The following is a 14,971-nucleotide window of genomic DNA, read 5'->3' on the forward strand; positions in this document are numbered from 1 at the left end:
AAATATAACAGGTTATTAATAGTTAGTCATTACTTCCTTAATTGATTGTCTTCCATTCACGTGCCAGACACCAAAGTTCACCATTCATATCAAATGGCTTACCCATTGCACGAGGTTCCTGCCACTGGGTCTGGGGGGATTTTTATCCTCTCAAGGGCAGTGCACCACACTTTGAGAATCCAACCCTAAAAACATGGGCAGTGACATCTTTTTATCTTCTCGAATGTTGGGTATATAGTTGGATTCTCAAGTGTGGTGCACCGCACTAGAGGATAAAAATCCGGGTCTAGGGAGGGTCATAATGCCTACATCCTTACCCCTACTTTAACAGAGAGGCTGTTTTCAGACTTAAACTGGTCACAATGGAGCAACCTTATCGTTGCACCAAGGCCTGCCTACCAAAGCTTACCATTCACATCATTGATAAAAAAAAATTTTGTTTGGTAATAAGTAGTTATCATCAAGTAGATCTCTCTCTCTCTCTCTTGGGTGATCTTTAAGGTAAGGCCACCTCTATGATTCCTTATCATCTTGATCATCTTGGCATAGTGTGTGTAAAAAGCTTTCAGAACTTAAAGATCTGGATTTGTTAGAGAGAAAGCATGATAATAATCAAAATAATATTGTTGCTGATTTTACTTATCCGGTTATATATAATACTGCTATGGAGTAAATTTTTGTTATAATATATATAGTACCAATAGAAATGGACAGAATAAGGCAAGAAACAGAAAACATGCTTAGAAATTACTACAAACAAAAACAAAATATTATTATTATTCTAATAATGCTAGCTAGCTATTTTAGGTAGAACATACAAAGACAACTATGAATCGAGCACCAGCCGATCCCACAGCTCATAAAGCTGTTAGAACATGGACAACATAATAAAGTCCATTACATACAAGAGTGCTACTCCACAAGGCAAAACAATTCAATACTCACCTGAGAGTAGGAATTTCTGGCCTCACCTGACCTGACTGACACAGTAGTAGTAATCAATATTACAAAGAAGAAGCCCAACAACTAAGTTTTACCATTTAGTTTTATTATGTACAGGAGAATCTAAATCATGATGCCTTCTTTCTTTCTTTTGTTTAACTATAATTCCTAGGATCAGTATATATTATTATTGTTGCATAACTGTAGTAGTAGTCATCACTTCCACAGATCAATCTGGCAGCTTGAGGTTGATGTAGATGCATAATCTGATCCCACTTCTTGCTTATTGGATTGTCGAACAAGGATGTTCATTTGATCAGAAACATTAAAGACGACGGCATTTGTACCATTGGAGTAATTGTTTTCTTTGGAAGCATCTTCTTGGCTAAGTTGAGAAGCAACAAACTTGTCAAGAACTCTCCAGTCAGTGACTTGATCTACTGCTTGTTCATTATAAAATGAGTTCATCATATTTTGTTGATGATAATGGCTTTGTTGCATCTGTTCTTCCTGCATGAATGATGAAGATTGCAAAGTGTTTCCATGGTTAACATCAAGACCATATGCAGCTACAGAACTGCAACTAGCACTAGTTGCAGAATGTGGAAGTTTTGGGCTTTCCAATTGAGGGAGTTGGAGGAATGGGTCATGTGGCCTGTGATGATACTGCAACTCTAGCTCTTGTTTGCAGGAGTAGGGGTGGTGATATGCCATATCAGGCGGCGCAATTCGCTTTGGTGAATCAAATTCTGGCATGAATGAGACTTGTTCATCGTACCAACATGGAGACTCATGTTCACTCACTCTCCTCACAGTTGTTATTCTCTTCTTGAACACCCTACAGACCACCCATCCCTCTTCCTGGAACAATAAAGAATGAAATCCCATTAGAAGGAATTGAGAATAGTACACAATTTGTGTGAAATCTTTTACTAACTATACACTATGCATGCAAAGCCTGCCAATGAATTCATCTAAAGCTTGCCATCCAAATCAAAGTACAACAATAGTATGGATGAGTCATGCAAGTTTGGCCTGGCAATCCTAGGTCTTTGTTTTTATGTATTTATTTTTCTTTTCTACGCAGTAATGAATCCTTGGAAAAAAGCAAAAAAAAAAGTCATGCAAGTTTGGTCGGGTAAGCCTGAGCCCAGTAAAACCCACCCAAAAAATTTAATTCCTGGCCTGGGCTTCTCAGTCTACGGTTGAGATTTTAGACAGGAGTTGGGCTGAGCCGGGGCTGCCACGAATGAAGGTAGTACATATACGTAGATGTATACAAGATAAGGGCCATGGATTAAATATCATAATTTATTGATTTAATATATTAAACATCGACATATTTAGGTTAGAATTTTTTGTTTTTAAAGTAACATCAAAATCTGATACGATAATTTTCTTGCAAATTTTCGGCGATCTTTTTTTTTTTTATCGGTAAATCAAATTTATTAGAAAGGAACAGGAAAAAAATATATACAAGCAAGCAATTTTCAGAGATCATACTATGCTTTGAAAATCTTAATGAACAATATGTTACAATGTTTGCAATAGCTAAGAGAGAAATATTCCAAACATACCATTCTGATTAGCCTTTTAATTAGAAACAATGGCAATGAAAATAAGAAAATAATAAAAGCATGAATTTACTTTATGAAAATTCATGGAGAAAATTTCATACATATTGATTTTGCTTTCAGAGTCCAATAAGTAGAAAAATAAGAAGAATGTAACTGAAAGTGACTTATTGTGGCTTCTTTCAGTGGGTTGGCAAAAAATTTGATGGTGACTGCAAAAAGATTGTTGGACAATATAATTGGTAGTTCCAAATCTAGTCCAAAAAAAATAATAATAATAAAGACAAAATGTATTAGACTTTCTATTGATCAATAGAGGTATAAGGGCAGGTCATGGGAAAGCCAAGAAACTAAAGACTTATTCTAGTTAAGATACTTTATTACTATATCAATGAATAACTGGAAATATTCAGTTAGTAGTCCAAAGCAAACAATGCAAATTAGCCTAATATTCTTATCTAAGTTTGAAAAGCTTAAAAGTGGTAAAGATATCCTTTTGTGATTTGGGTTAACATTTATATCTGGATTGTGTAAGTTTCTAATAGTCTTGTACTTCAAGAGAGACTACTTTTCTTTTACTCCCAAGCATATATAAGAACATTTATTCTCATTTGGAGGAAAAAAGAGAAGCTTCTCTGAGATTGATTGCACAATCTTAACCCTAATCTTTAGCAACAAAAACAGAGGGTCCAATTATTAAAGTTAAATATGTAACTATTCATCACTAAGGAAGGAGGAGGAGAAGAAGAAGAAAAAGAGAGAAGTCCTTTCTGATAGGTTAATGTGCAATATTGGACTAATCAATTAGCAGAAACCAAGAAAAATGTTAGATACTTGCCTGAGGTGTTCCATTTTCATTTGTTTCGAGTCGATACTCATGCATAATCCAATCTGATTTTTGTCCATTGGGTGCTCGCCCTTTATAAAATACTAAGGTCTTACGCATCCCAATCAGATTATGCTTAGAGTAAATAGCCTTATCTCTTCCAGTTGCTTTCCAAAAACCTGCTGTTGTGGCTCTATTAGTGCGAGTTCCGGTTGGATACTTCTTATCTTTATGGCTAAAAAAGTACCATTCATTCTGCTCTTCAGTTCCTATCTTACATTTCTCTGTTCAAAAAAAAACAAAACAAGAAAAACAAAACAAACCCTATTACCTATTAAAAGAAATTCAAGTATATGTATAAGAATAATTTGCAGAATTGGTACTTACCTTGAAGATCCCATGGCTCTATCTTATAGAGATCAATATCTTTGATGACATCTAGGTCAATCCTTCTTGAAGCAATTTTTTTTCTAAGGTAGTAATCCACAAGCTCTTCATCTGTTGGATGGAATCTGAAACCAGGGGGAACATGTGAAAAAGTATTCATATTCTCCCACTGAGTAATCAAACCTGCAATCCACATAGCATACACTATCAATACAGATGGTACTTCATAATGGTAAAAAGGGTCAATAGTTGTAAAGGAAGATTATTTAACTATATCAATTTTAATACAGAACAAATTAAAGATGTGAGAATTTCTAACACTAGAAAACTAGTAAAGAATTATTCATAAATTTTAGATTATCCAGATCTTCAAACCTAGCTAGTAATATTAGAACTTGAACTACAAAAATGACACTAAAAAATAATGAAAACATTACAAGATGCTTGAAAAAAAGAAAAGATTTAACCAAGGATATATAAGAAAAACCTCAATACAATAATTTGCTAAGTTAGTGCAATTAATTTATAATTAGAAAATATAGTATTAGGGAAATATTAGCAAAATTTAATTTAAATTCCTTTCCATAAAAGGGGGCTTAGCTCATCAACATTTCATCAAATAAGTTAAAACATATTATTAGGAACAATGGGGGCAAACACCTACCAAGTGTCTCTTCAAAAATTATGTTGAAATCTATTTTTTTTTTTTTTTTTTTGGGGGTAAGTATGTTGAAATCTAAAATTGATATCATTGAAGGTATTATCAAGTATCTCAACAGAAAAACCAAGATCTTAAGCATATTGAAATTAAAATACCAAGTGCCGATGTGACTAGTAGGAATATTAAGCTACTTTAGATGTTATGGTGGAAGCTGAGTGGGTTGCTAAGAAGTTTGGAGGTGATCAGGTGGGAAGCATTGGCAAAGTGGCATTTTGTGCTACCATTGCTCACTTGTGGATGGAGAAAATTTTTCAGGATGTTCCAGAACAAATCGCGCACCAGATCTGCTATTATTCATGATATTTCTACTGATGTAAGGAATCGTTTTCACTCCATCACCCTTAGGGGGAGAAGATCCTATCGAAACTATTACCTTATTGATAAATGGGGGGTGAATGCTCTTCTATTGAGCTAGTTGGGTTGTTTGTATTTTTGTTCACTTTCGGGCCTTTCTTTTTAGCCTCTTAGGTTGATTGGACCCCCCTTCTTTGTATATTCCTTCTTTTTGTTCTATAAATTTGATTTACCGATAAAAAAAAATTAAGCTATGGTACATTTAGAAGCCTTTGGAATTAGATTATGCTTCTTGTGGGAAAAGAGAAAGACTCATACTAGTGGTCACATTCACTATATGGATACAATATATAAACAAAAGCTTTATTCTAGAAGCAACTAACTTATGATATGTAACTTAAGTGCCAATATGGTAGTGGATATGGATGATGACAATGCAATATGAACATAACCAACCATGAATGAGTCATTAAATTTGGTTTCTATCCTTGTTAAATTAATCAAAAATTCCAAAACAAGTATCAATTCTTATTTTTAGTAATTTGAGTTTCTTTAAATTTCTATTTCAAATAAGCAAATTCCTTTCTTAAAGGTTAGAATGTATAATTAGAAATAGTGATAACCAAAATATGTCTTAAACAAATTCTATTGCTACTTAGAAATTCTCCTTTTTTTTTTTCTTTTTTTTTTTGTTGTTGTTGGAGAAAGAGAGGTAGCAGGCTAGCAGCAGCTTATTTTACCTGAATAAAATAATTTCAATACAAACTGTGTACATGGTAAACAGTGTATGTGCATCATTAGCCTATAGAAAAAGGTAATCTACATAAATGTTTTTAGAGCTGTTAAGGATTTACAAGTAATGAAGACATATATATTGATAATGTTTAATCACATCAAACAAAGAGGGATTTCTTCCGATAATTTTGGAACTAAAATTGATGTCTAGCTAGCATGGACTTGAAATGAAAGAAAACTTAGAAACTTGTTGATAATGGAGTCACAATCTTATGCTGTACATTTTTATTATGATCAGAAATGATGACTAATAATGGAATTAACAAGAGCATTATAGCATTTTGTCCAATTCTCAATTTTTTTTAAAAAATTGAAAGATTTTTAGTATTTATGAAGGTGTGATAAATGCAATAGTACCAACCAAAGTAATCATGAAAAAAATTTTCAACTAACAAAACAAAAGAAAACGGTTCCACTAATTAAGTTTCCATCCAGGTGGTATCCTCTCCATGATCTTCTTCTCGTTCCCACTTTCATTCCATGTTAACCAAATAATTCTACCACTAGCTATCTAGCTAGCTACCAAAGAGGGAGGATTCAAAGATTTTCTCACAAGATTTTCAAAGAGATCTTAAATGTAACTATTTCACAGTATCATTCTTCATTCATGAAGAAAACAAAAACAATCAGATCAATGTGAGCAAGAAAATCCGGAAGACTCAACAATGGAGGAGAGTATTTCTTTAAGCTTAAAAACAAAAAAGAGAAGTCTACGTGAAACCCATAAGAGAGAAACAAAGAGAAAGAGAGAGAGAGAGAGAAAGAGGCTCACAGATCAAAGAAGAAAAAGATGCGTTGCTGAGGGGGTCTTTCTTGGATCTGGGTCGACTTGATGAAGTTCTTCCAATCAGAGAATCGATGGAGATTCTATGAAAAACGACGAAAGTTCTGACGAAAATGCTCCAACTTCCCAACTACCAACTTTAGACTTTACAGCAACAGTGGTGTGGTAAGGTAAACCAGACCAGACAAACAAACAAACAAACAAGAGGCAACAAACGAAAAGCACAAACAAAAAAAGACGAAATCCAAGTAGAAGGGAGGGAACAGAACAGCTAAATCCTCGGGAGTTGAACCCTGCACTTCAAAAAGACAGTTTTGTACTTCGGAACCCTAAAAAAACTATAAAAAAAAAACCAAAAGAAAACCTGTGCCTGTCTTCTCACTATCTTCTGTCCCTGAGTTGGTAGTAGTTGTCGTCAATTACTGTTACTGAAGTGGAAGGATCAGATCCCGAGGTTTTAGAGAAGAAAGATTAATGAACAACCACAAGAAAAAAAATGCGTAACCTAAAAAAGGAAAGGCTGAGGAATGGGAGAATGGAGAACAGGTAGGTTTAAATAAGACAATAATACATCACGAACCCAACCAATCCTAATTATCCATTATCTCTCTCTCTCTCTCTCTCTTAGCTCACTGTCTCCTCTCCTAATCTTAGGAGTTGATGATGATGATGATGTGTGAGAGAGAGAGGAAGCTGAATTGCAGGAAAAGTTTTTGGGCGGGAAAGAAGGGAGGTGGAAAATGAGCAAAGGAAGAAAGATTGATAGATAGAGAGAGAGAGAAGTGCCTGCGTAATGGCAACCTCCAACGCCACCCGCCACTGATAGAGACCCACTCCTTTCTTTCTGAGCTTCTCCTTCTCCCCCCTGCCTCTGCGGGTTTCTGTGAGAGAGAGAGTTTCGGGCGCTTCAATCTCCACAGAAGAAATGCCAAACGGTGAACGTCAGAAGATCTAACGGCACGAACCTTTCAGCTTTCTTAAAGCCCTCCACAGTCCCCTCCCACACTACAAAACCAGACTTAAAAATAATAAATTAATAAATAAAAAAATCTTCTTAAAATTGGATCGGATTTTTGTTGGTGACGTAATTGAACAGCCTCCCGCCAAAAGTTGCACACCTCTCTCTCTCTCTCTGTCTGTCTGTTTGTGTGGGTGGGCTTTCCGTGGCCCATAGCACCAGTTGTGAAATACTTACAATACCAAAAGCACCCTTGGTTAGAGCTTTAAATTACAGTGCTTTTGAGCATATCAGATCTTCACATGGCCGATACGTTACCCCATCTCTATTGCTCACTGTTTATGATGATGATGACGATGATACTACCCTATATATAATATCCATGTCCATAGAGCTGGCATGATTGTGAAACACTAAGCCCACCAGCCCCTGACCCCGACTTGGTTTTCAACTGGTTTTCCTTACCACCTTGGCCCCACTCAATTCAACGGCTTACGGTGTTCACTTCCGTTCCTTGCTTCTTGTAACTTATTTCTATTTCTCTCTGTTCAAATAAACTTTCCTATCCACACTACAGTGGATAAGTGCAGGTATAGGGGTATTTTAGGAAATTACATAATGATCTTCAGGCTTCAGGCTTCACCAGCAAGGGCACGGGATGCTCCAGTTGGTTGGTCCGCTATTTTTAATTAAAAAAATATATTATTTTTCTATAAATAAATTAACAGAATTCCCTCCCGGCTCCCCTCGCTATAAGTTTTCACAAGCTGGTCCCTACAGACCGCCTGAAAGCATGACGACGGAGACAGTTCTCCAAATAGAGAACCCGGCTCGGCTCACTGAACAAAACCACAACAATACCATCAACAGAGAGAGAGAGAGAGAGAGAGAGAGTGAGTTTGAGTTGAGTGGTGTGGTGGAATGTGGGACCCACTGAGACGGAGTGATGTCCGGGGGCTCTGTACGTGGCGGCTCATTGTCATGGTCCTGGTCCGGCGTGGGGCTAACCTTTTGGTCATCATGAACACTCGCAATTCCCGTGGTGATGGCCGGTTTGTGCTTGTGGGCTCCACTCTGGAGGGCCGGTGCCAGTGCGGGACCCAGCATTGCTCCGATGAGCTAGCCCAAGACTTTACTCTTTTTTGTTTTCGATGGATTTTTTTTTATCGAAACGTGTCCAGGGGGATTCAGAGAGCGTATCCGTGCCGATACGTCCATGACTTAACCATCTCTAACACTTCTCCGGCATATCGGGCAGGTTCAGCGCCGGTACCCGTGGAAGATATTCAGAGATTTTACATTATAAAACTGCATTGGGTCTATTCTGTACATCATCTTCTTCTTATTCTTCATTCCAATCAAAGTGGTAAAGTGAAGCAAAAGTTTCACACGTGATCCATTGGTCAGCTCCTACCCTACCCTCAATACTCCATAATCCTTCGCCACCTTTTCAACTTTTGTAAAGGTCTTTGGCCTCTCATACTTTGGTAAATTCATCTCCATCAAGGTTTTAAGGATTGAAATCTGATCAAGTCAATCGTCCATATCATAAACGGAATTGACCATCAAGCCTGGTTCCGTGATTTTATATTTTTGATATTTAAACTTATTTTTAATTCTAATGCCAACGAAATATCATGAATTCGATTCATCAATGATCTAATATTATTCATTTTGACAAATAAACTTTATGATTTTAAAACGCATCATATCAAGTAAATATTATCTTATGTAAAAAATTGTTACAAATGACATTTGGAGAGTGATAGTTAATATTATCCCACTAATCTCAGATTTGGCTTCTCTTCTAGGAGGGTATTACCCAATGAGTGTCCAATGAGATATCCAATGGTTGGACCACATCGCATACATCCCGCTATGTATCCAATCAACCATCAAAATGTATGTTACATAGCCCAATTATTGAATACCTCATTGAACACTCACTGAGTGATACCGTTCGAGGAGAGAAGCCCAATCCACTAATCTCCCATTTATACTTTTGTCTCGATCTAAATTAATCGAGAGGGGTGGTGGTGGTGGTAAAGGCTAATTAAAGCTCAAAGGTAGTAGTGACAAGGAAAGGTCAACAAGAGATGAAGTGTTGTTTTAAGGGTTGGGAGTTGATATTTAAATCGTTTTCCGTGTGGGGTCCATATACATTCTAATCATTCTGGAAGTAAAACCATGATTGTTTCCGTCTACAAACGTTAAACTTCCGTTAAGAATCCTACATCGCCCCGTCTGGGTGGCTGAATTCTACCGCAACTGCATCAGCTACTCAATGGTCGGCTTCTGCTTATTCTTCTGTGTCGTGTCCATAACTTGCAAATAAAACCCGGAAAAAAAATTATAAAAGACGAATGCGGCTTCTCTAATACACATTGGGCCCCCACCAAAGAAAGGCCCACACTCCTTCTTGCCATCATTTCTACCTGCAAGTAGAGGCTTATCCCTACAGACGCGGAGAGATGAGGTTCTCTAGGTTCTCATTATTACTGTATTTTTATTTTTATTTGTTTTTTGGGTGAGACTTTTTAAATTAATATGTAAACACGTGAGGGCTCATGTGGTCAGTTCTAATTGGTTACTTAACGCACATAAGAGAGCTTAACCACAAAGACCCAAAGTTAAGTTAAACTAATGACTTTCACAACTCATACGGCGTGACGGTGAAGTACCATAAAATATTAGAGAGTGACAAAACCGCCCTTTAACCTTTATATATTCTAGGTATTTATTAATGTGTTACCAAAAAGATTAATTAAATTAACAACATAAACAAACTTATCAAAATTTAATCCTAGGAGCATTTCCTTATCCTATGTATAGTACTTATAATATATTGTACACATTAACAAACAGCGGGACCCATGTCCCATGGGTATAAGACACTGGTCCTGTGTCTTCCACATGTTAAGAGATCAAGAGTAAGGGTACAGGGTGTGAATTGTAAATTTAAACCCTTTACTAAAAAATTTAATTGCATCCTTTAAATTCAAATTATTAAATTATTTATTAATCAATTTGCTTCTGATTTAAGTGAGACTGTTTATTAAACAGTGTAGTTTGATTTACTAATTAAAATCATTTAGAACTGACATACTATTAGACTGATTATACAGATTAAATTGATTAAAAAAACTGGTTTTTTGCATTCTATATAAGCTCTGTAGTGTTTTATATTAGATTTAATGTAAATTAATTTCTACCAAAAAAATTTTAAATTAATTTTAACTGTTTTTATTTCTGAAACAACAATTTGGGACTATATCCATGGTTCAAGGTAGTAGCATCCAATTTCTTATGACGCAGTGTTGGGGTTCCATGTGGAAAGCAGAATTAATAATCTCATTTCATATGTGATTAGCCTGAAGTAAAGACTTATAGATACTTGGACACCTTCTTCAAAGTAATTGTAAAGCCAAGGTGACAACTCGGTGTGCCTCGAAAAAAAAATTTTGTTGCTACACTTGTAGAGGAAAATTAACACACTTCCCCTTTGGGTTCATAAATTCCCTTCTAGGTTTTAGTATTTTCTAAAATACCCTTTTAGATCCTATTTCCTTGGTTGCCAATCTTGTAGCAAGAACATTCTTACTATAAATGTAGTAGCAAAATTTCATCCGTACCTTTGAAGATGAAATCCCTAACACCCAAAACTATTAATGCAAACCGATAACTAAAACCAACCAACCATTTTAAACAGTTCGGTTTCGATTTCTTCCTTTTATACCTTTAACTGAATCAAAATCAAAGCAATTAAGTAGAACCAATTTGCTTTGCACCCTTAATCTAGACCAATTAACAATCTTATTTTGGTGATTTGTAATCTTCTAATCCATCCATCACTTTTCTACCCTACCCTTCATCCCAGCAAAAAATTAAAAAAAAAAAAAACTTATATATGATGCCTATTAAGAAGAAAACCTAGACCCATATGGCCATATATGATGTGATACACTATACTGAGTTACTTATACTTACCTTGTAAAAAAAAAAAAAATTTAATGTATTGACAACCAGCTTGTATATACAACATCATGTCAACCGGTCCAGTGGTATTGTAAAGGCCTGTCTACCAACTTGATGTATGGGGTGGGAGCATAAGGACACAACTGTTCAATTGGTCCTTCAACTGATCGAGTTGAACAATTATCATCAAAGACCCACTTTTCTTTCACCTACGGTGAAGGAGGAATCTCTTCATTGATCGCTATTGTTATTCTTCCACGAGTGTTTGGAATAGTGAAAGGTATTTTGAACTTATATAATATACATAGAGATGGTGATTATCGATTCATCGTGGGTGAAGGAAAATTTTCTTCAATTATTAATGTTTTGCATCAATTTTTTATTTTGCATTTTGGTCCTATAGTATTCATTAGTTTCAGTTAAAAGTTTTAAGTTTACATTAGCGATCAGAAAATATCGGCATATTGAAGGAACACACTCTTAAAGACATCGTTTCCGATACGTTTGGCCGATAGATATATATATATATATATATATATAAGAAGAGATAAGAAGGAATAGAAAGAGAGGAGACAGGGTTTCGACGATGTGAGGTTAGGGGTCTTCACGGGTGAGACCACGCGGAGCAGACAAGAATATAATAATTTATCAAATAGTTTTGATCTAATGCTAATCCATCTATATCTATTTATGTCTATGCTTCTGGGTGGATATATTTGTGCTTACGATATTATTACCGTTCACCTAAATTTAGCACGTGCGTGGAAGATTATGGGTTCCTGAAAGAGGACCACTCATCCGAACCAAATCCTCTTACATCCATCACCACCCAAAAAGTTGATACTGATCATCACCGGCCAGCAGAACGAACTGAAGACAACCCTAGCTAGCTCCTTCCTAGCTCGCTTAATTAGTTGCTTTTGTCTTAATTGCATCACTTACGTACTACCCTTTTTGTTTCATCTCTGCTTTGGCTTTTAGACTTTGATGAGTCGATCTCATTTCAACCAGGTATATATTAATTTCCAGGTTCCATAAGAATCAAGAACAATTTCACTTCTCTGAAGATAGCTAAAAGTTAGGGTTTTGATATTAATCATTGTGTTAGGGTTTAATTGTCACTGGATTACCAGATTTAAGTGTGCTTCTGTACAATGTAATTGATAGGAGACCCTCTTGCAAGTCGCAACTAAGAGAGTTAAAGCTTCGTATTCCATCTCTAGTTTGCCACCCAACACCAAATTATCACCATATTCTCTATTCAACTATTGCGCTTCTGGGTCCATTAATTAATATGATAACACCATTCCATTTTTTTGGTTCATGCATATAATAGTTTGTTAGGATGTTGAAAGTTATAGAGCTATGGTCTTCGTCCATATTACTTTCTTGAGTTTCTTGGTGCTTTTATATACTTGAGGAGCTCTCTCCATTTATGCCTTAAGATTTTGGATGGGACCCTTCAATATGGTATCAGAGCCAAGTTATTTTATTATCCTCTCTAAATTGTATGTGGGTCAGGTATGCTAAAAAGACAGTGTCACATTAGGTCCTTAGTGCCTTCATGTCAAGGGTGTCAAAATGGAACCAAAATCAAATATTAGAACCAGAATCGACCATTTACGATCAAACCAAACTAGACCACAGAGAAATGGTTTGATATTTTATTTCATAGATTCTCTTTCCAATTCGATTCTGTCCATAACTGAAAATTTGATAATTCAAAACCTAATAGGAATCATTTTACGCAAAATTAAATGAAGCTGATCTTCAATCTTCCTCCCACATATATTTCAATTGCATATATTCACCATTTGCAAATTGTTACTGCACCTTTTGCCGATGGAAACCATAAATTATTTCATTGAATGCTTCAATTTTGTCAACCAATTTTGTTTTAGCACAATAATTTTGATTGAAGAGAGGTTCAATTCAGTAAATCAATAATTTTGAATAAACTCAATTTCTATACCGCTTATGTTCAATTAAAGGACGATTCTGTGTTTTTAAGGGATATATTGTAGGGATTCTAAAGTGATTTTTTTTTCCAATGTTAGAATGTACAATAAGAGAATCCGTAGTATTTTGTGAGATGGGAAGCTTTAATTGTTCTAAACTTATTTGTTCATACTCTCAAATGAAGTGCAAAAGGAATCGAATTAAGAGGTACAAAAGTAAAACTGAATCTAAACTAGAATTAAACACATTACAAATTGGAATTGCAATCATTTTCCAAAATTGTCACTATAAACCGTATGTGGATCGAGTTACGAAAACAGATAGAAACCAAAAAAAAAAAAAAAAAACAGATTGAATGCAAAACGAATCTAATTTTGATCTATTCCTATTCAATTTGATTTTGATTTGCATTTTGATTTGCATCTTGTCAAAATGTAAATCAAATTCTCAGAACCAGATTAATGACACCCTTACTTCATGTACTTAAGGAGCTCTCTTAATTAACTATCGTCTTAAGATTTTGGGTTAGACCCTCCAATAAATTCACGGGGTCAGCCAGATTACAAGACATGGAAAAAAGATAATTTCTGGACTAGTACGTGTGGAACTATTCACCACCGGTGACCCCAAATGATGGCGAAGAAGACTTGTAGCCAGACATCTCATAATTTCACACCATTGAACATGGAAACAATGATCTGAAACAGGGCCTGTTTGTCATTTCAGAGATCTTTTACTAAGTTTGGTTACTTTATTAGTTCATTTTCACTTTCTACTTTCTGCTTTCTAGAATCATATTGCCCGGGGGGGGGGGGGGGGGTCACGTTTGTATGCATCATGAAACTCTACTATTTTATTTAATTACCCAATTAATTAAATAGATCACAATAGATGAAGTATTTAATTACATCTCCCAAAATCCAAAATGGAAGGCTGGGGCTGTCCACTATTGACCCCCAAACGTGGTTGTCAACCCTGTCTGTGCCTCTGAGCTTGGCCTTGTGCACAAGGAGGGCCTTATGACCCTAATAATTACGTTTCTTTGGTGTCTTCTGTGGTTATGTCACGTTTAAGAGTGTGTGTGTGGTTTTTGAGTTGGGAGGACAGAATTGAAATGAAATCACACTTAAGGATTATTAATATATAAAATAACCCTTTAAAATATAAGAAGGATTATGATTGCATTTTTGGTTTATATGTCCATTCAAAATAATAATGTCCAATTATAGCAATAATAATAAGATTAAGAAATGAGAACAAATAAAGGTTAATAGAGTGGAACATGGAATGATTAGAACCATATTCACTGCTTATTCTCATCAGAAATTAACCCTATTTAATTTATCCACTGATCTGATCCTAACAGCGTGACGTGGGCTAATTGAAATTTTAGAATGAGAAGAAGATCGATGATGCATGATCGAAGGAGATGTAAAATGGTTAGGGTGAATAATGTTTTAGGAATCAAATCAAGGTTTTTAGGAATCAAATCAAGGTTAAGAATCATAATTAGGCTAAGCAAAACTTCACTGGAACAACTTTGCATTTCCACTCTCAGAAACAAACAATTTGATAAACCACTTCTTAAGTGGGTTTTTTTGTTTTTTTGTTTTGGTTTTAATTATTACTTGTTAATTTATTTGGCAACATCGGAACATGGTAGTTCATGGTACATTTCATATTGACTCATTGTGGGTTATTCGGATTAGCTCAAAATGGTTGTGTGATCTTGAAATTTTCCCACCATCTCCATACA

The 14,971-nt window shown here is 35.5% G+C and overlaps 1 protein-coding gene across 1 annotated transcript; it reads right to left on the bottom strand.

Annotated features, from left to right (window-relative positions):
* Window positions 1-984: 984 nt before the first annotated feature.
* Window positions 985-6,328, bottom strand: LOC122651735 (NAC domain-containing protein 7-like). The gene is made up of 4 exons (XM_043845250.1): window positions 6,312-6,328; window positions 3,730-3,912; window positions 3,355-3,626; window positions 985-1,803 (listed from the first exon to the last, which is right to left on the bottom strand). Exons 2-4 carry the CDS (start codon window positions 3,887-3,889, stop codon window positions 1,159-1,161), a joined length of 1,077 nt encoding a protein of 358 aa, XP_043701185.1. The 5' UTR covers window positions 3,890-3,912; window positions 6,312-6,328; the 3' UTR covers window positions 985-1,158.
* Window positions 6,329-14,971: the final 8,643 nt, after the last annotated feature.

This window comes from Telopea speciosissima, chromosome 1 (assembly GCF_018873765.1).
Source record: "Telopea speciosissima isolate NSW1024214 ecotype Mountain lineage chromosome 1, Tspe_v1, whole genome shotgun sequence".
NCBI lineage: Eukaryota > Viridiplantae > Streptophyta > Magnoliopsida > Proteales > Proteaceae > Telopea > Telopea speciosissima.